Below are 22,399 nucleotides of genomic sequence, written 5' to 3' on the forward strand. Positions count from 1 at the left end.
ACTGTGACATATCAGTCTTCTGATATGTTTGGCATACTGAGAAAAAGTATACAGGACCTGATGAGTTACTGCCAAAAACAAAAAGGATGCGTTGCACAGTCCTCTTAAAGTTGCCCTTCATCTTGGAAAATCTGCCTCTCGAGAATCTGGACATTTTTGCTGACAGTGAAGCCAGATGCCATTCTCAATGTACTTGGCAATTTACCATACAACTATTTTATGAAAAGGCTGAAAATGCCACGTCACCTTCTGTTTCCAAGAGAAACTTCTCCCTGAATAGTTATTAAATTCATGACCTCTACTGCTTTATGTCGAAGATAGTGCTGCAGTGGTGTTTTCTGTTACAAGACACAAACTTTATGAGGACCTTGATGTCTTTAAATAGGATGGGTTACAGCAAACAAACCAGATTCAAACTAAAGTTGCACTGGTTGTATGTGTGTGTGTGTGTGTGTATGTGCGTGTGTGTGTGCGTGCGTACGTACGTACGTACGTGTGTGTGTCTGTGTATGTCATTTGAATGCTAAAGATAGGGATTTCTGTTTCAGTCAAAAGTGTCTTAGAAGGAAGGAAGAAAAAATGAATAAGGACCCTCCACTGCTGTTTTGGCAGCCCAAATATATCTCAACTCATCAGTCAATAAATCCAGAGACACAAACACATCATCCAAGCAAAACTTCAATTTCTTCCCAACATTACTGATATTTTTATGAGGGTTGTCAAGAATTACTCCACCAATTGTGTAAAGTGTCCTTCCTCTGGAGGAAAAAACTGATCTTTCCTCTGTACAATATTATGCCTTATTCACAAGTTTTCCTTGGTGGACACTAAAATCACCACCTTTAATGTGGGAATTTTATGTAAAATTGTCTTTTTTGATGCTGTTGCTTTAAACTGGGAATTCATCTCTTCTACATTGTGTCTTATGTGTCTCGTCTTCCTCTCTATGGGGTTTAGGCCTGGCCAGTTTGCTGACCAATCAAGCAAAATGATACCAGAAGGCAGCATGATGAAGTGCTGGTTGATCGCTGTGTGAACCTCAAGAAACGTGGATTCTGTGTCTCCGCACCTTTGCTCCGGTTGCAGGGATCCTGATTACTGACTAAATGCAAAATGTTATTTTCATCTTAATCAAGAACTTTGGACCACCGAGTTACGGTCCCAGTCTTTTCCTCTTTAGTCCAGATAAGATGTTTCTAACATTGAGGAGGATATTTAATCACTGGTTCAAGCCGAAGTCAGCATCTCCTGAATGGATTTTGGTGTGTAATCTTCTCCAGGCTACAGTTCTTAATATTGTTTAGTACCATTTTTCTAACATAGTGTTTTTGCTTCCCTAAGTTTTACATTTACATCCTTAGACACAGAACTCTATAAATAGCCAGCCACTTAAATAGTGACCTTTTGTGCCTGATGCTTCTTGTGTAGGGTGTCAATTAATAGTCAAGTCAGTTGTCAGGTCTGAATTCTGCCCTTTAATTTATGTGCTTCAAATTCTTTTTATTAGTCATCTAATGTATTACTCTGCTTTTCTAAAGGTGTATTCACACCAGGAAAGTCCTTTGGTCTGCTTGTTTGGCCGAGTTCAAAATAGAACATTTTACTTTGTTTGGTGCGGTTTACATTCAAATTGTGCATTTTAGCAAGCAAACTACAATTTGTAAACAAAGCCACACAGGTGACAATCATTGAATAGATGATTATTGTAATAAATTACAGAAATAAATCCACTTTTTTTATTATATTTTAGTTTACTGAGATAAACTTGTATTGTACCTATGAGTTGTGACTATAACGCTATAGAGCTTTTCTACATTAAAAAAAAAAAAAAGCAGTGGCATTTTATAAGCCAAAGCATCAGATGCCTAGGACCACAATGATAGAAAATTATTTAGTTAAGCCATTGAATCTTCCATTGTCACTGAAACAAAGTTACCCACATAGATCACAAAACATAGATCTTCCAAACACAAGGAAGTTACCATGTGGACCATCTTTGCAAAAAAAGTTACTGTAGAAAATACAGATTGGATATAAATAAAGCATGGATGGTGATTTTTGTTTAATCAGAATAGCAACAAATGTAGAAAATTTCATATTTAAAGATGCTTAAAGATGAATAAATGCTAAAATAAGAATACTTGTTAGGAGAGCGTAAGAGACCGGGAAATTGAAGCCTCTTTCAATTGTCTCTCATTGCGCAAAATTTACATTTTAATTAAAACTTTTTTTAAGTCCTGTAATCTAAATAATGAAGATAAGCTACAGTGCAGTTCGGCAGGCTTATTATAATAAAATTAATTGATAACAGAAAGCATAAACTTGAAAAGATTTAGATTAAAGAAAATAAAAGCGAAGGAAATACCAGGAAAAGAAAATATGAGCGGAAGTTGCTTAGCAACAGGGGGTGACTTCAATCTTGGCACAAAACTAAATTTAATTTAGTAAGACAAAATCCAAGACTTTTAACTTATAATGCCATATAAAAGCAAAGTTGAATCAATCCAATGTCCACCAGTAACAAACAGTACCCTACTCTTGATGTTTGGTGGTAATTTCATTTTTAACTTTTATTTCTTTTTTTTTTTTTTTTAGATCTTAGGACAGTTGAACAGAACAGATACTCACACACAGTGGAGGGTCTTTTCTTAGAGTGGTTGCACAATACTGAGCATTAGGAGAGCCCTCTGGCTCCGTGCACAATTCAGGGACAGCAGTGAGGTGGGGGCCGTTCCCACCGTCCCAGATGTACAAAGCAATCTGAGAAGAGGAAAAAAAAAAGATTTATTAAGGTTAATGACCTAAATTAATTATACATTAAAAACAACAACATGACATTCAGTATTGTTTTATAAATAAATTGTATTCAGACCAAAATTAAATTCAACAAATGTACAGAGTAAAAATAAATATCAGTAAGGTTGACAGAAGGACACGAGGGGAAAAAAAAGAGGCTGAAAAATAATCTGTGGCCCTATTAAGAAAAACAACAACAAAAAAACTGAATGCTATTAAGTTTTTAAGATGACTAAAATAAAACTGGATTGTCCAAAAGTAACCAGTCAGCTCTAAAGGCTGCAATGTTAGTGCACAAAACACTCTGATTGAAGTATCATCACATCAAGATCTAGATAATGTACAATTTCTAAAAGCTCTGATAGTTTAATTCATCTTTCTTTTATTAGCTCAGCTTGCAAATGAATCATAGTAGGTTCTTAAATCTTGAAGAAAATTATGCAAATCAGCTCAGAAAGCTTTTATTGGCCAGTATTTTTCTTCTGTGTATTCATTAGTATTTTGTGTTGCGATGATTTTTGTACCTTTTTCTCGTTTCTCTTAATTTATTTGGCTGTTTTTTTATTATGTCTCTTTCAATTTATATCTCTAATAACTATACAACCATTCACAGTCTTTGAACAATAATCACATTTTGTCACATTACTTTCACAATCTTGGTTAGTCAGCACCAGGTAGTGTAGAACTGTGAAATGGAAAGAAAAAAGCCCACATGGTTTCAATAATAATAATAATAATAATAAACAATCCAAAAAGTGTAGCATTCATTTGTATTTGGTCTCCTTTACTTTGACGCCTAAATTAAATCCTGTGGTACCGACTGGATTTAATTTACTTCGAACTTCAGAAGTACAAAGCATGTACAGCCTTATCCCCCATGGTGTAGCAAACGTGGCAGTCACATGTTTTCAGCATATACAGGGAAGCTGGTGAGAGTTAAAGGCAAGACGGTTGAAGCCAAACGCAGGACAATCCTGGGCGAAACAAACTGTTAGAGGCTGCAAATAATTTCAGACTGTGACCGATGTTCACCTTCCATCAGGACAACGACCCAGAACAAACTTCCAGAGTGTCGGAGTGACTCAGACTTAAATCAAATGAGATTTTTTGGAAAGAAATGAAAACTGATTCATGCATGCTCGCTCCCCATTCAATCTGACAGAGATGAGCTATTTTGAAAAGATGAATGAGCAAGAAAAAAAAACATAATTACAAGCTGCAATGACAGTAAGAAGTAATGCAGTTGCATGTTTCAGACATAAAATAAGCCCATATGCCATTTCTAAGCAAAAATAGTACTTAATGCCTTCCATATTTTTATTTTTTTCCATATCTAAGAAAAGCACAACACATTTTATTTAAATCTGCAGGAAAAAAAACGCATGCCGTCTAAAATTCAACCACAGACTTCTGATAATGTCATGTTTACTCCACAAAATCCCACAATGCTTCCGTGACTGAATTTGGGTGATAAAAAAAAGAGCCTCAAAGCCACACTATGATAATTCTCCAAAGTAACAAGATTTACTTCAAGGCTTAGATGGCTGCCATGCTTTTTCTCTTTCTGTGCAAATAGATTATACAGTAGCAGACCTGTACAGAGTTGAGTCTGAGAATTAAAAAAAACGTTTTAAAACACTGAAAAAGTCTGCAGGTAAATCTTCAACCCTTGTATCTTCTTACCTCATGTTTTAGGTCAATAGTGAAGTCAGATTTCAGTGGCTCATCTCTCACTTTGTTGGCAAGCCTAAAGAAAAAAAAAATCCAAATCATGAAAAGAAATACTCACTACAAAGCATTTTGTCTATTGACTCCTGTTTGATGTGAAATCTGTCAAATTTTCGACTCACCGAACAACTAGCGGCATGCTTAAGGCCCAAGCAGCAGCAAAGTCTGGATATTTAAAGATTGAGGGATTTTCTGCAAAGGCGTAGTGATGAATGATGGTCGACTCCTCATCATGCAGAGGCTTGCCGAGAAACCACTCCTGATAACGACAAATTCAAGGACATACAAATTTCATTATGCTAGAAGGAAATAATTCTTTTTTTTTCCACTGTTACCATTAATATGGTATAAAATTTAAAGCAACATTCCAGCTTCTGGCCTAATTAATCAGCGTTCATACCGCACTTGTCAGAAAATCTTTTGAAATTATTTCCAGTGAGTAGGTTTGCATCTCATTGGAGAAATAACCTGCATTTTTGAGGGAACAAACTTGAAATAATGTCACATATTGCAGCTGATAAGATGCTGAGTGTAACGTTTGGTATCTCCAGAGAAAATAAATATCTTTACAGTATTATCTGCTCCTGGATAATTATGCCTGATAAAAATATATGGCATTAAAGTCTTTAAAGGAGATGCTGTAAGCCCAACTATATTATTTATTACAAAAGCAACAAATGAAAGAGGAAAGAGTTTTTTAATGAATTTAAATTAGTAGGCACTGCATGTCAACAAAATAATATTTGATCTGTGTATTATGTCAGAACTGTCAACTTTGGAGATGTTTTATGAATTTATTTATTAGTTTTCAAGCAAAATGTCATGACAACTCTCTGAAGTGAAGTAGGTCATGGAACAAAATGTCAATTTAGCTCAAACTCTAAGCACCAAAATCATTCAACTGAATGGTGAAAGAATGTTTCGGCAAACATTTTCTAAGGTGAACCATTTGTGTTAGGGAACCTAATAACATCTGTGTGAAAGCAGCATTTTATAAAAGAATGGTGCATTTCTTTTTCCTAAACTGTGCAGCAAAGATCAACAGGAACAAACATTTCATTTCTTAGGCGGGACAATTTGCACTTAGATAAGAAAAACACCATAAATTACTTCAGAGAGTTTTAGTCAAAAGTCAGTTTCTCATGCTCAGCCAGAGGTGAAAAAACTTGATGCCATGAATGTGAACCACATGGAAACGTTTGAGTATACATGTTTTAATGTATTTTAACTCAGTTTGGCATAATTACTACATGTCTCTGGTTATATTTGAAGAACCACATCTTTCAGAAAACAATGCATGAATTCATTTCTATTAAATGTTCGTTTCAAACTGGTTTGGTAGAAAACTGAATCTTTTTCTTTTCTTGTGAGAGTGACTAATTTCCTTAAATATTCTGAGATGAAAACTTGGCTTGGCTTCTTCGACTCAAACTGACGCTGACCACACGGAGCTGGTAACACTTGAGAGAGAATATTTTAGCTGTAGGGCATGTTGTAATGAATCAAGTCATCGGGATGTTGTACTTTGTGTTCCCCTCCTCCTCAGGAGAAAGCTGTTAATATGCATACAATATTTACCATCTTTTCCTTGGAAGTAAAACACCAGGCAGGATTTGCACAAGACAGAAAAGGAGCAGAGCAATGCTAACCTTCTGGATTTGGTGATGGAAATGAGTGATTATTAAATCCTGCTGGCTTCACATCAACGTGTAATTAGAACAAAAGGTATACTCTTGTTTCAGACAGTGTGCAACCAGCAATGAAAGTGCAAATAATTAAATGTTAATGGTACAGATCAAACAAAAAATGTGCTCCAGTTGTTTGGATTATCTTGGAAAAATCTCAAATAAGCAACTTAGAGGAGGGGCATCAGATGATTTATTACAGTGTCTTTGATGGCTTTTTGCATCATTAACTAATTTATTATCTGCCAACTTTATTAAGCAATATAGATTAATTTTTAAATGCAAGATTTAATTAGTGTTTAGATGGCATCTAAGACATTTAATTGAAGGGTTGATATAATTAGCTGGAGCTCTGTGGATTTTACCAGGCACAGATGAACTATGGTCATTGAGATGCTATATAAGGCTTTAATTAAGTATTTGCAGCCCTTAATTTTTTTCTACATTTTGTCAGGCTGCAACCACAAATCTTGCTTTTTTATTGTCAGACCTACACAAACTTCTTATTATTTCTAAAAATAAAGAAAAATGATTAATGGATTAAATTTTTCATTTTTACAAATAATCTGAAAATATGTCCTCCCTTCTTCTCAAACACTCTTAAATTAATATTTTCAGTGCAAAAAAAAAAAGGTGTTTTATTTAAGAGTAGGAAGCAGAAATGCATTTTGCCACAGTCCATATGACAAACAAGTTAAAAAGAAAGCATTCTGGTCATATGGGACAAAATAAATTACTATGTTTTGTCTAGTACCAAGCGCTATATTTGTCAGAAAAAAAAAGGAAATATTGAATCATTTCCTTCTGCATAAAAACACTTATTAGTCAAAGTTAGTAAGAAGGTGGAGTAACATATATAAGATTTGAAAGTAGGTTGGACGACAATGACAGGAAACATGTAGCCAAAGAGCAATTTTCCAAGCAAAACCTTTCAAAAATCTCAAAGTGGTGAGACATACCCTAAAAGTCTTGGACATGTTATTACAGCAAAACTTTGTTTAAGTTTTGGCTCAAAGGAACTGAATACAAATACACACGTGTAATATTCCTTCCACTTCACAAACATACACCACTTTGTGTTGGCCTATTGCATGCAGTCCCAATAGCATGCATTGAAGTTTGTGGCTATTTCGTGACAAAATATGAATAGATCATAAGGGTATGAATTAGAGATGTTAGGGTAAACTTTGTGCATCCATGCGTGGGTGCGCGTGTAGAAGATGTAAGTGCATCACAAGAGCAGCTGTGAAAAGAAGAGATTGGATCTACATCCATCGGTTTTTACGATCTATCATCTATCAAATTTGATCCACTTGGCGAGATACTCCACATGTATTTTATTTTTAGCATTATCCACTCAAATTTATGATTTAGGAGTTGACTCCTCCTATTGACATTTTCTAGCAAGGCTTTGAATGGGCACGATGGGGAGGATAAACAACTGCAAGAACAGCTGATGATGGAGGATTCAGCAACATACGAACCATCCAACTATAAATTAGTGTGGTTAACCTTATTAATCACTTGAGACAAGGCCGTTCTGTAAATGTGGAGGTCTGCTAGTGAGCCAGCTTTACCTGCCTCAGGTTTGGATTGGTCTCTGGTGAGGCGCTACAATTTTTCTTTTCTTTTCACATCCTCTTTTCTAACACCTCCACTCATTTAGAGACAATTACATGTCAGCACTTTATTTAAAAATAGCCAGTCTTACAGACGGGGGTGCTTTCAGTACCTCAACACATAATTCTCTGCCCAGCTGTAACGCACTATCATTACAGTTTGCCTAATTATAGAGATACTGGTTTAGCACTGAATGTGTTATAAGTTGTGATACAGTAAGTTGTGAAAGAAAAATCTTTGAAACACAAGTTTGTGTTCAGTTATTCATAAAATAGAACATGCATTTTGCCGTTGGTGTTAAAAACTTCTGCACTCTGGAAGGTTTTCATGTTCCAATAAGACTAATTATTTCTGTTCAATTTAAATCAGGTTTTATAAAACTGCCCTGCAATCATTAGATAAAACCTCTGTGAAATATTCTGTAGCTGCCTTAAGTTATTTATTATGTAATTAGCTGCATAATGTAATTTATTTGCTTTGTCTTATAACCTATAACATACTCAATCATGTAAATAATTTTGAAAGTAAGTGTATCTCTGAATTGCGATGTAAAGCTTAAAACGTGTAACAGAATCATTTCTCGATTGGCATAATTAAACATGCTCACCTTATTTTTGGGAAATTTTGCCAGGACTTGAAGCAGAGTAACCATCTTCACATTTGTTTCCTCCTCAAGAAATACAATCCAGGATGAGTTTTTCCCAAAAGAGCGGGACAAACTGAACAGATAGAAAGAAGAAAAGAAAAAAAGAAAAACAGGCTAATCAAAGCTGGAGCTGCATAATAAAGCAGCGATAAACAGAGCAGTGACATGCACAACGCAAACAGACAAAAAGCTGAGAAACAATCCAACTGGGGCTCCCTCTCAGCCAAATCAGATCAAGGCAGTCACAGTTTCATGCAAGAGGAAATAAAATCAAAAAAAGGGAACTGAGTTTACACAGTCAGGCTGCATCATGGTGTGATCTTACTTTAAAGCTCCAAGTGATGAATCTTTGTTATGAATAAGAACTAGAGAAGTTGCAAGATTCTTGTGAAGCAATGGAGAATTTTTATCCTGCTGTTAACACTGATGATTAACTGCACTAATAGGCCCATTTTAAAACCCACAAACAAATTAAAAATGAATTTATCATAATGTGAGGCCATCAATAACAATTACTGCGGGGCTTCGAAGCAAAATTATTAAACATGCAAGCCGAAAACCTTAATAGAATCTTAAAACTTTCCCAACGTCAGTGGAGTTGGGTGAGAGTGTGGTTTTTAAGTGATTATAAAATATGAACAGTGATACTTACTAAGGCAGAAGAGGAAGAATGCTCCAATCACCCTCATTGTCTGACAAAGTGTGAAGAAGCAACACCGCAGGTGGCTTCTGAAACACACAGAGAAACCAGAGAATTCATAATAACTCTGAAAAGCTCAAGACGAACTAACAAGAGACATGCAGAAACTGAAAGGCCAACAGTTTTATCAATACTCTAGTGAAGGTTTGCCAAGGTCTTTTATTTAAAATGTGCAACCCTGTGGTTTTGAATGTTTTTTCCTGCTTTAGAACTGAATTTATACTGTGTTTTTCTGGGCATATCAACCTCTCAAGCGTTAGTGTCAATATTTTCACAAGTATCATTTCCTGCTCTTCACAGCTATTGTTTTGTAGACCATTTATGAAAGCAGTGCATGCTCTGAGTGGAAAGACTGCTTGTGGGCATGTAGGAGTTATGAGATCAACAAAAGGAAGATGAATCTGCGAATCTATGAGGACAAGAACTCTTCATCCAATTAGGTTGGGGTCACTGGCTACAAGCATACTGCAGAAAATAGAAATGGGAGCTATTTATTTTGTAGAAAGGATTTCCCCTGAGAAGAGTGTGCATGTAGCTATGTAATACATGCAATAAGTCCAGAAGGAGATTATCTCCAGTTGAATATTTTTCTCGTACTGTAATTTCTTTAATAACAACTCTTATTTACATTACTTATAGTGCCTGCGACACTGACTTGCATTCCTACCAAACTTAAAGAAAAACAAACCCACAGCAAGGAAAGTAAATGTGTTAAATAATTTAACTGAACGATTCTGAATATGAGACTTTAATTGAAAACACTGAGTAATATTGAGCACTGAATAGATTTATTTTACACAATTTCGAACCTCATGTTAATGAACTGAAAAGGAGAAATTATGTCAACAAAGCAAACACTGTACAAATCAAATCTGTACCCACCTGAGATGAAAATAAAAAAAAATAAATAAAGTGATTAAAAATGATCCCTGGAAAACAGGAGCCTGAAGAAGATTGATTGAAATAAAAACAAACAGCCAGACTGAGATGTTATGATTAAGAACTGCATTGTTCAGAGGGAATAATCACGATTTCAGATTTTCCTTAGTGATTTCTAACTAAAATTACATGATTTAACATATAGCTATTAGTTTTTCGCAAATATATAGTAAGTATCCGGTCTCGACTAATTCTTGGGACCAAAATATCTGGTGTATTGTTAACCCTCAACCAGTCTGCTAATAGTCATCTAATGCTATTAGCATTTTGTTTGGATTTCTGTTTTCTTTAAACCCAACATGGAGTAAAAAAATATCTAATTTACAAAATGAATAATAAAATGATCTAAACTGCATTAATCAACAGAATCGTAGCTCATTGATATATCTTTTCTTTCACTTAATTGCTAAACATACATGTTTGAAAACTATCTTTAACTGTGTATTATTCATGTTATTAAAACATATGAAGCATTATTTGCATGTACTATTCAGCATTTCATTTACTCCTTTTTGTTTTTGGGATGGACATTGAGTGATTAACCGCTCACTGTCGTAACATCTTGTCACTGAGCTCTGTTACCGTCTTGCTCTCATAACAAGGGGTGAACTTCTAAAACGAAGAAAGATCTGAAAACAAGAACAAGATGTTTCGTAAAAAAAAAAATAAAAATACAGAGCTCACAGTTGCCTGCAAATGAGAGGAATATGTTTGAGCACAATTTTCTGTCGTACAGACGGGAAAAATATGCGAGGATTTTCAAAGCCAGCTTGTGCTGGCAGAGAAGGGAAAAGCAGCAAAGTCTGACCCTGTGGTTCATTACAACACGGTCCAGTCGTCAGACAGCAAGCCAGTACAAAGACTGACCCACTCTGTCTGACTGCCGCTCAGTTCAAACACCGAATCTGATGCTGCTGCTTACACTTGTTAATTAGTGTTAGTCAGGTATGTTTTGTATCAAATCCAATCATCTATATTAGCGGGTTAAATGATTATATAATATAATGGATCTCTAATGTCCATCTCTGCTAATCTTTAAAGATTATAAAGAAAGCAATGACGAAATATGCAATACAAGGAGTGAAACATTTTGATAACCTATAGATTTTTTTTTCAAAATTTTTTTGTTGACGTGGCTGTGACAAAGTGGCTACTCTCACCAACTCTATAAAAGCCAGCTTGGTGAGAATAAAGTTGCAATGAACAACAAACCAAGTGCTTTGCAATCAAGAAAATGAAGGTTAACAGAACCTTACTGGCTACAAAAAACAAACAAAAAATAAATAAATAAATAAATAAGTAAAAAAGGACGATTCGTTTTTGTTTAAATGATATTTTAGTTGCTTCTTGACTCTACAAATGGCTATGCTCCAACTGCTGCATTAAATGCATGTTAAAACAATCTTTTTCGCACCACTGATGGAAAAAAAAAATAAAAAAAATTACATTGCTTCATCTCATTCCCGCTCCCGGTATGTGTCTCTGTGGATAACAACCTTGGCTAAATGACAAACATACTTCATAAATGTGATGTGAATTTTCCCAGAAGGCAGAATGTTGGACTGCAGAAACGCAGGAGGTGGGCAGACTCATACATATGTCTCCGTTTTTTAAACAAGCAGCTATCACATTATCTTCATCTGCTATAGGCAAAAGAAACCCAGAGATATAAATATTTATAGTTCTGAACAATTTCATGTCACTAATCAGTTAGTCTAATTATTTAACACGTTATTAATACCATCCTGACATTTTTCACATTTTGTGACAACAGTATAAGGCCGACTTTAATTATAGACAAAAGACAGCATCGTGATTTGGTTGTACAAATCCTATGATCTTGATTTTCTTTGTGACTGGTTAATTGCTGCCTGCAGCTTTTTTTTTCTTTTTTCACAAGACGAGCAATTACAGATTTTCTTATTCCAGTAATCTCTCTTTTTTCTGAATCACAACATGAATTTCAAGATATTTTAAATGCATAATGCAAAACACCAAAATCCACAGGATGAGAATGTGTGAGTCTAACTCTTTTGATGCGCGAGAAGCACGACGTAAGACTTCAATAGCATTATCTGCAAAACTGCTTTGTGTCTTGGAAGCGGAGGAAGTCATGGACAGGTCAGTAGAATTTATAATCAGTTTAAGAAGAAAGGGAGGAGGATTTTATTAGAGTTTACATTTTATTTATCAATTCCAAGTCTGTGTGCACATATCTTCTTCTATGTTTGTGATATTTTTTTGAATATCTTCCTTTATTATCAACCTGTAGAATAAATTTTGATATTGTTAAATAAATCTGATGTACAAAGTGTGAATGCAGTGCATGATATTACATTACACCATCATGAACAGCTTCATTGCCAAACTACCTCTGAATAAAAATAATTCAAATATTCAGGAACTTTTACACGTTTTGTCACTTTATTGCCTAAAACAATAGTGCATTTAATTGGGATTTTATGTGACAGCAAAATGAAAGTACTGGATTAATAATGAAGCATTATTTTCGCAAATCCCAATCTTAAAAGTGTGAGATGGGTTTGTATTAGGGTCCTAAACTCTGAAAAACCTAAATCAAAGCTCAAATTATAGCACACATCTAAAGTGTAATAATAATAATAATAATAATAATAATAATAATAATAATAAAACACCATCTACCAAACCTGGAAGCACTATTCTGTTGACATAATTCTAAAAAGATGGGTCAATCACGGCCACTTACTGCACTGGGATCTTTCCCCCAAAGAAATGTTTGGTGAAGATAGATACCCAAATCTCAATGTTTGACAAATTTTACTTTCCAGTAAGGCACTAAATATGTCCAGGTGAGCAACACTCACGGTTCGATTCACACAGCAATTAAATGATGCTAGAAGTTTGCAAATCTTAGTCTGCACATGTTTCTAATTCTGAATCTAGATGCAAAGGCAGATCTGTTCCCAAAATTGCATCACCAAGAAGAACGTCACTTTGTTGATGCGGTTTGTTAAAATGAGGCAAAACATGTCAGGATATTTAATCCTTTCTTCTGATGAAATCTGTCTGATATTTCAGCAACTAACTAAAGATTCAAATAAATTGTCTAAGCCAGGGGTCTGCAGCATTTGCAATTCGAAGAGGCATTTTAAAAATGATTCAATTTGTGAAGTTACACAAATGGTAACCTAGAGCCTTTTGTCCTAAAATGAAATTTTGAATATTAAGAAATGAAAACACAAATAAAGATGGAAATTGAATTGCAATATTTTGAATATGAGCCAATAGGGAAAAAAACACAGAAGGTAAACAGGTTCCTCTTTAAAAGAAATATATTAAAGATATCAGAAGAAAAAAATGACAAATGTTATGTCATTTGCATCAAACTGCTAAATGAACCCAGTAAGGTCCATCAACATAATCATTAACGGGTAAATTATTTGAAACTTTAGCTGCTTCTGCTCCCTTTGTGTTTGTGGCTGAAGATAGAGATCATAAACAACAACAGGTGCAAATTGCTCACATTTGCCGGTCGTGATAGGTGGAGCTGCTACTGCCTGTATTTAAAGCAAACTGCTTTGTGAATCCAGAAAGGAAGCAAATAGCAGGATCAAAGCAAAGGAAGAAAAAAAAAAATAGCCGATGGAACTGCTTTGTAAATTTCTCCCTCAGTGTTCCTAAAATGTGGAAATCATTTTAGGACATTGCCATCATTTTACCTCTGCAGCACCATCAAGTGCAGCACATTCAGATGCAGTGTCCTCAGTCTCCTTCAGAGTGCTGCTCAAGATTTCCTAATTATATCAAATTATAAGTAACCACATGCCACAAAAAGCTAAAAGTGTTAAATATTTTACACTGTGCTTTCATATTTAAGCCTTAGATGTGCTTTACACGCAGGAGCTGTAGAGGATATAAATAATTCTCAATGCTAGCAGTATTTCTTTATGTTATCGCAGATGGAAAATTTATTTGTTTTCAGTGGAAATATATATGGTGTGTAAATATTTTTTTTTACAAACCACAGTTGGCAGCATGGGGCATAAACATTTAGATTCAGGGATGTGTTTATTTTTATGACATCAAAGGTTAATTTCAACACATTATAACGCTCTCTGAGTTTATGTGTGCCGTTTTCCGTGCCAGACTAACTGTAACGGAGACTTCACTCTTACCTCGGTCAGATCATGCACCTGCTTCAGCAAATCTGCTCTCCGCTCTTCCGCCTGCCTCACGTGGAAGGAGTTCCTTTGACTCTGGATGACAAACACCATCTCCCGCAGGTCTGGAGCAACACAAAGGACAGAGATGTGGGACGGCTGGCGTACTGTGAAAATGGATCATGGCAATCGATGACCTTCTGAAAGTAAGACAACACAAGAGTCGCAGCCTGAATAGCTGAGGTGACTTTGGCTAATCTCTGTTATTGGCCTGATGATAATAACCACAACTCCAAGAGTATAATTGACTTGGGAGAGAGTATGTAAATGCCACAGCAAAGACTGTTTTATTAAATAAAAGATTAGCAGTCAGATGGGGTGAGGTTCAGTAATACCCAAAAGGTTGACAAAGCCCAGCTGTCCACTTCTGCTGTAATTAAAGTGGTTTCAGCATCAGTAAAAGTCAGCCATGAAAATGAAATGTTTAGACTTTAAGGATAATAAAATCTGCTTATGAATTGATAATAAAGGCGGCTCTGACATCACGCCTGGATTCTATTTTTGTCATTGAATCAACTAGCTGCGGGTCGCCTCAGTGTGAAATATATTCGCAGGACTGTAAACAGAAAACGGCTCAGGGTGGAATCCTGTTATCTTCACAAACAAGTCCAGATAAACCCTGTAGCTCTCATGACAACAAGAAACAAAAACAAAAGACCAGAGGGAAGGGATAAAAAAAAAGTCTGTCATTTTGTCTTTGGCTCTGTGCAATTACATTGGACGACTCTTCAATCCCACAAGCTGTCCTTTATGTCAATTTAAAATCTGCAGACCCTGACAAAAATGAGTGCTACAACAAAAAAAAAGCTGCACAGTAATTTAGAGCTCGGAGGTGGGGCGCAATATAAGGCCAGAATAATGAAAACAGCCAGCGTGGTGAAAAATGACCCCACATACCTCAGCAAAATTCATTGGTTAGTTGAGTATTTTGCACAGCATATGGTCATAAAGTGTGTACAGTGTAATAAAGTTTAATTACCTTACAGAATGATCTCATTGTAGGCCACCAAATTTGATTACCAACATAATTCTAACATTTCAAAAGTTAAATAGGAACAGTGACTTGCAAAACTGATCACATCCCTTATACGTTTACATAATTTATAATGTGCAAACTTCACTATATTTTGCAACTGTATTTTCACTGTATTTTGACTGTAACTGAACAAATAAATAACATAAATGTGAATAAATTCAAACCTATAAAGTGTAGCCTGCACTCAATCCATGCACTTTACCCTGATGCACCTTAATAGGATGCAGCAATGCTAATCGCCAAGCACTTTGACACAACTGTAAGCATGGCGGACAGCCATGTTTGGGACGCCAAGAGATGTACGCCAGTCAGGGGAGCAACTCTGGAGGAGCCGCAGAGACTCGACCTTTAGATGGGAGGATGTAGTCGACATTAAATCAGGCATTCACGCAACAGCCAAGAAACAGAAATCCATAAAAACCTCCTGCTTTTCGCAAACCAAGAAGAGGACACAGCAATCATATGGAAGAAGATGGCTTCAATATATTGTGATTATCAAGTTTTGCCACAGAATCTAAGCTGGATTGAGTTCTGGACTTTGACTGGACCGTTTTAACACATGACCATTCTTTGATCTATGCCATTCTTCTGTAACTCTGCCTGTTGCTTAGGGTCATTATGTTGGAAGTTGAACCTCTACTCCACCCTCAACCTCCAACAGGTTTTCTTCAGGGATTTAATTTATTATATCCATCTTGACATCAACTCTTAACAGTTCCCATGCCCCTACTGATAAACGGCATCCCAGCAGTCATGATGCTAGCGGACCTGTTAAACAGTGGGGATGTGTGTTCAGGATGATAAGCACAGTTGATTTTCCCTCACAACATTTGTTAAATTGACTAAAACTGTTCAATTTTGGCCTTATTTAAGAATTATTTTGTGTTAGGTGCCAAAGCACCTAGGATACAGATGGTCTAAAATGCATGTGGAAGAATTGTTCAGTGCAAGGATTAACAATGGCAAGATGAGATGGATTAGCTCTACTTCAATTACTTGTCCCCCTAACACTACAGGTTCAGTTATCAGAGGCCAAGGTTACAGACAGATAAGTCACAGTATAGTATCTATGCTATATCTTTTTTAAATATATATTAAAAGACAGGTAGGACTATAACTCCCTTATCTAGCTAATGACAAATATCGTCTTGAACCTTGAGGTCTGGCGAGGCGAGAAATTACTCTCTAAATCTCTGCATGTCCATCTCCAAAACACATCCAGTCTCAAGAGTTGATGTCAGCGAGAACACCACCACGCCACCTCTAAACGTCCTTCTGCAGTTGGTGCTAAATGAGTGAGTGTTTGTGAGCGTGTGTGTGCATTGAACTAGTCCTAAAGCAGCCATTCTTGAGATCCCAGGTGGGGCATCAACCTCCTGATACTCCACTGTACAGCAACAGCAGATAAAAGACACTGAAGGCAAAATCAGATAAGCAGTTTGCCAATTTCTCATTGTGTAGATAATGCATACGTTGTGTCAAAGCAAAGGGGAATGAGAGGCAAAAAAAAGAAACTAATTAAAGCTGAATTCACTGGCCTTGACTCCACACTAATGGCTTTCGATTAATCATCCAACTACGAGGCGAAAAAAGGGGAAAGGAAAAAATCCTGTTGTTGTGCCCTTCTTCCTCCATCTCTATCATTCCTGTGTCCTTCCGCTTGTTCAAAATCACCTTTGTGCACCATGTTGATAATCATGGCAGTGCAACCGTCCAGTCAATACAGCTACCTGTCTTAAAAGGAGGACAAACAGGACTTATAGCAATGCCTTCGGAGGCAAATATGCCTCAGGTTATTTTTAATGAAAAATAAATACACTGTAAATATTTAAAAGGTTGAAGGAAGAAAGTTATTTGAAACACTACAGCAAAAATAAATAAATAAATAAATGAATAAAAAATGTTGGGACTTAATGGTTCAGTTTGGACTGATGATGTGGTTTAAGTGACAGGGATCAGTGCTGGGATGAATGTTATGAGACTTTGCTTATTACTGTACTGTTGCGGAAAAGAGTGTGGCACTAGAGTTGAACTAGGGTTGTTCACTGTGAGATGTTTGTTTTGCAATCTGACAAACAGTTTATATTTAAGATTCTCTGAGCCAGAACTGCACCAAGGGCAAAAATAACTCCCAGTGGTGGCATGCCTTTGCTCTATTTGATTTCTGACAGCATGCTGCAAACTTTAAATGAAGCCACCAGTGCATTTAAACCCACAAATCTTTCAGCATGAGTCACCTATAAAAAACAATTATAATTCTTCTTGCCACACTATGCTAAGTCTAATACAGTTATTATATAATCCAATAATATAGTCATACATTTTCCTGGTATCAAATACTGATACATACATGTTCTCTGTGATTTAGCACATTCTGGTTACACAAAATATGCAAGTTTTCTGAAATTTAGCATTTCATTGCAGAATGAACACATTTTATTTTAATTGAATTCCACATGTGAAAACACCGAAGACGGTAAAATTTAGAAACATTTCCTAATTATTACAAATATTGTGTCCTACAATTCAACAGAGTTTACAGTACCTTGGAAAAGTATGAGCACCTCTTTAACATGCATATATTAAAAAGGGTTGCTCATACTCAAGCTTCAGTGAATTTTGTTGGGATTTAATGTGGTGGATTAAAACAGAGTGGAGCATAATTGTTAAGAGGAAGGAAAAGGATTACCAGTTTGCAAAAAAATTGCAAATGAAAATGGCTAAAATGAAGGGAACATTAGTATTCAGTGCTTCTGAGCCATTACTTTGTTGACTCGTGCTACAAACTCCCAATTGGAGCTAGGTCTGAATGATTCCACAACATGAATATAATTTCAACTAAACCATGCACTGCAGGTCTGGCTGTTCTGTAAGCTTAAGGTTGTTGTCCTGCAGGAAAGTCGACATCCTCCTCAGTCTCAAATGGTTTGCAGCCTCAAAGAATTCCACCCATCTTCCTATCAACTTTGAAAAGCTTATGGCCTGTCATAGTTTCAGAAGTTCAAATTTCCTGCTGTGTCCCTTGCACTTCATGATTCTGTTTGTTCACTGATGTTCTCTAACAAACCAGATGGAGCTAGTGAGACTAAATTACACAAAGTTGGATTATCTGAATTATCCCGAATGTAATTATTAGCATTAACATTTTAAATACAGGCGTCAGAGTAAGTGGGGCTAAATAGAAATTAGAACTTTTAGAGATTTACTTAAATAAGTAACTGTATAGTCTTCCCACATTTATCTGTCATAAAGCTTCTCAAAAGCACAGTTTAAACAGACAAAACAGAAAAGAGTTCAAGGATTATGAATGCTTTTGATAGATATGATAATAAAATAATTAAGTTGCTATGAAAACGTGTTTTCTTTGCTAGCAAGTGAACCCTTAGAACTGGAAAATCAGTTCTTTCATACATGGAACAGGTAAGAGAGAGGGGAGGGGAAAAGAAGATTGGAGGTTTTGTGGGAAATGCAGTTAAATCCCTGGGCTCCTCAGTGCAAATGATGTTATTTTGCCAGGTTGATGGAACTAGAAAGCATGAGACCGGAGTTCAATTATGTCTACCAGTTCAGCATTGCTCAGGGGCCACTTCATGAAAAAAATAGAAGTCTGCATCAGCCTTGAAATATACTGGATGAAATAAGAAAGAAGTGAACGCTCCCTCCCTGACGTTGTTATTATCTGATGCTCTTCTTAAGGTGCAGAGCTATTCTCTAAAGGCCATCGCCATCTGGCTCACAGTGAGCTCAACAAACATTTCGGGTGCGCAGATACTGCCTCATAATTTTACATATCAGAAGTTACACAATCAGACTGAAGAGTGAACCGGGACTAATCGTCTACTAAATATCTGTTTTTCTAAGTGATCATATGTAAAGAAAGATTATATTTTCCAGGCCACTTGTGATGCAGTGTTGTCACCTCTGACGCAAATTGATAGTGACACTTCCTTAGAGCAGATTCCAGATGTCGCCAAGTGGTAGAAGAGATGAGGCTGCACCGACCTCCAGGGACTCAAAAAGTAGGTGTGTGTAGTCATGGGAATGGTTTATTTTAGCTTAGAGTAATAGCATCCACACAGCCCGAAAATGCTATATGAGAAGGAACTGTAAACATGCAAAACTCGTTCAACTCCGGCTCACAATTCTGCAAGAGTAATGAGGAGTCTCGGTGCAAAAAGTGGATAAGTAGAACAATTTTCATGATAAATGTCTGCAGAAAGCCTGATGGATAAGATTCAGTGGATGGGGCCATTAGGATGTTGTGGGAGCAAATCAGGTCCACAGCATGTCTTTGCATGCACACAGGCAGAGAAGTGAAAGGATGTCAATAGCTTATTTCCATACTATTCCCAATCCAGTAGGCGATTGTGCTGGTGTGAAAACCTGATCCACTCCAATGCCTCATATGATTGGACTCCTGGAGACAAGATGGTCCAGAATTATCTCTCACCATAAAAGTCAGCTTCTATTTTTCCCCCACATCATGTTCAAGACAGTACAGGGGAGAAAGACAGTAAAATCATATTATTGAGAATAAAAGATTTAGGAAGTTAAAGTCTAAAGCTTATATTTAGCACATTACATTTTTGGGGAATTGTTGAAAGTTTGATGTAGATATAAAAACGATTTATTTCCCTCCCACCGACACTCATCTCATGTGGCACAAGCCAATGGATCAAGCAGTAAGTGCAATGATTTTCTATCAGCCGCCTTCTTCTGTTAATACATACTTTTAATTGCCTTGCAAAAGATCAATACAGAGCATAGTGTATTTAAGTTTCAGCATGCTGCAGAAAAATAAAAATCAATAACACAAATATCAACCAATAAAACACAGAGAACAAAATATCAAGGAGGAAGCAAACTGAAATTGAGTAAAATGAAGAAAAAGAATCAGCAGGGAGAGCGACAAAATACACACACACGTATATATGTGTCTGCGTGTATATGTGTGTTGTGTGAAAGCACTGCAGTGGCTAAACGGACATAAAGCTGCCTCCAGCCCACGATAATTACATTTATTTGAGGTTCTTTAGAGTTCAAGACTTTTTGCCTGAATATTCTCTAGACTAATGAATGCTGAACTCAACCCCGGAACCTCACTTAGCATCAATAATTCAGGGAGTCCAAGCAATTAATTCTTAACAGATTCCAGTTTTTGCCTATGAAGTCCATTTATCACTCCTAAAACTCGTGGATTAGTTGAAAGAGTATGGAACATGGTTTAAATGATAACTATTTTCTTTAAAAAGAAGAATTCAATAGAATGCATGATTTAATGCTTCTTATGCTATATGTAGCCAGGGCTTCTGGTATTTCTCACGACGGCTGGCTGAGTTTGGCTTGGAATGCAGATTTTATTAAAGCCAGTAATATGGCGGATTCACTCAAGCTGAAAATAGGCAAATTTGAGACTGTGTCGAGTTTTTGGGAACATCTCTAAATAAAATAAAACCAAAATGAGAAAGGAGAGCTTAAAACTTGAGGGGCTTTAGAAAGTAAAAAAAAAAAAAAAAAACTATGAAAATATAAAATCGCAAAAATATAAACTCTTACAAAAATCCTCTTAAAACTTCAGTTCAATCTGCTCGCCTATGTGCATTTCTTTTTATCTCCAGGATAAAGAAATCTCCCAGTCATTTATTTTCCCACGCCAGCAACTCTAAACATCTATTTGGTGCCACACTCCATAAATTCAAATAGCACGAGTTTACTTTTAAGTGCCTGAATAGAAGGTAGCTGCAATTCCTTTTCCTGGTTCTTAAAGGCTTTTCACCCCTCATCTGAAGGGCTTCTTCACTTCTGACTGACTGAAGAGTTTCAGGCTCATAAGCCTTTGCAGGGACATTAACTCTTTCAGCATCCTTGGAGCTTGTCCACATGAAAAAACACCCAGGGACAAGTGTAGTATATGCAGCCTAGTGAGGTGAGGAGTGCACAGACCACAGTATAAGAAAACTGATTCAATTCAAAAAGCATGTTGCAGATTACAGAAGATAATAAAGTCCTTATTAGTTCAAGACTAATACGGACTTTAAGATAAAGTGTATAAAAAAGAAGACAAGCAGCAGTAATAAAGGAATCAATGTTGAGTCGAGTATGCTAAGTGGCAAAAACAACACTCAGCGGCTTCAGCAAGTATTTATTTCTATATTTACAATCAGGGCTTGAAACCTTGACTTAGAAAGTTTTATGGCTATTTAAACCTTGAAACATGCTAAATGCATTCAGGGTCCGTGACTCACATGAATCACAGGGTTGGTGAGTGAGTGAGTGAGTGAGTGACACGCAGTCAATGACTCTCACAAGTTCAACCAGTTTCTTACAAAAACTATTACCACCTCTTTTGACATTATTTTATAATCGCAAAAACAAATGGGTTCCAGTTATTAAAAATCCTTTTCTGACTAGATCAAAAATAAAGTAGCACATAAAGTGGGACAAAAACAACAGTCATGGTTTATGACTGTTTTTTTTTTTGTTTTTTTTTTTACAAACAGGGAAAAGTTGCTGTGTGCATCGGCTTTCCGTTGAAGACTTTGTAGCCTCCTTTTATTGCACCTCCATCTCCATCTTCACTAAAAAGTATTGATATAAGAATCAGCATCGGCGATACTGGTGCTATGTTTACGAGGTATTGGATCAATACCAAAATATGCAGTATTGTACACCTCTACTGTCTAGTGATGATGTTTGTTTGTTGACTATTAAACCTCTGAAACTTCCATGAAGCAGCTGTTTATGCTACAAATTACTGACACAGGTCATAACTCAATGATGTCTGAGGGCAATTAGTGTTCATTTAGTAAAATCACTGTTTTTTTTATTGCCATGTACATAGTCCAATAATATTAATATCACATTTTAAAATAGAAGAAGTTCAATAAGCTAAAAAAGTGTGGTCTGGATATTTAATAGAAGATTCACAGGTTTTGCTGTTTTGCTACAATCCATGTCCACACACCAGCCGTTGTATAAAAATATAAAATATAATTTCTGATTCAATTTATTGACAGTGCTGTGAGAAGGTTATATTCTATAAGGCCT

General features: G+C 36.1%; 1 protein-coding gene across 1 annotated transcript in view; it reads right to left on the reverse strand.

The window, feature by feature from the left end:
- The window catches only part of b3glcta (beta 3-glucosyltransferase a), an 83,013-nt gene that overhangs the window by 19,850 nt on the left and 40,764 nt on the right, over window positions 1-22,399 (reverse strand). Inside the window, exons 4-9 of the mRNA XM_007555943.2 lie at window positions 14,272-14,381; window positions 9,128-9,204; window positions 8,437-8,548; window positions 4,647-4,783; window positions 4,480-4,543; window positions 2,629-2,760 (exon numbers count right to left, since the gene is read on the reverse strand). Of these exons, the coding sequence (XP_007556005.1) occupies window positions 2,629-2,760; window positions 4,480-4,543; window positions 4,647-4,783; window positions 8,437-8,548; window positions 9,128-9,204; window positions 14,272-14,381 (632 nt within the window). The remainder of the gene's footprint in view (window positions 1-2,628; window positions 2,761-4,479; window positions 4,544-4,646; window positions 4,784-8,436; window positions 8,549-9,127; window positions 9,205-14,271; window positions 14,382-22,399) is intronic.

Source organism: Poecilia formosa, unplaced genomic scaffold (assembly GCF_000485575.1).
Source record: "Poecilia formosa unplaced genomic scaffold, Poecilia_formosa-5.1.2 Scaffold74, whole genome shotgun sequence".
Classification (NCBI taxonomy): Eukaryota; Metazoa; Chordata; class Actinopteri; order Cyprinodontiformes; family Poeciliidae; genus Poecilia; species Poecilia formosa.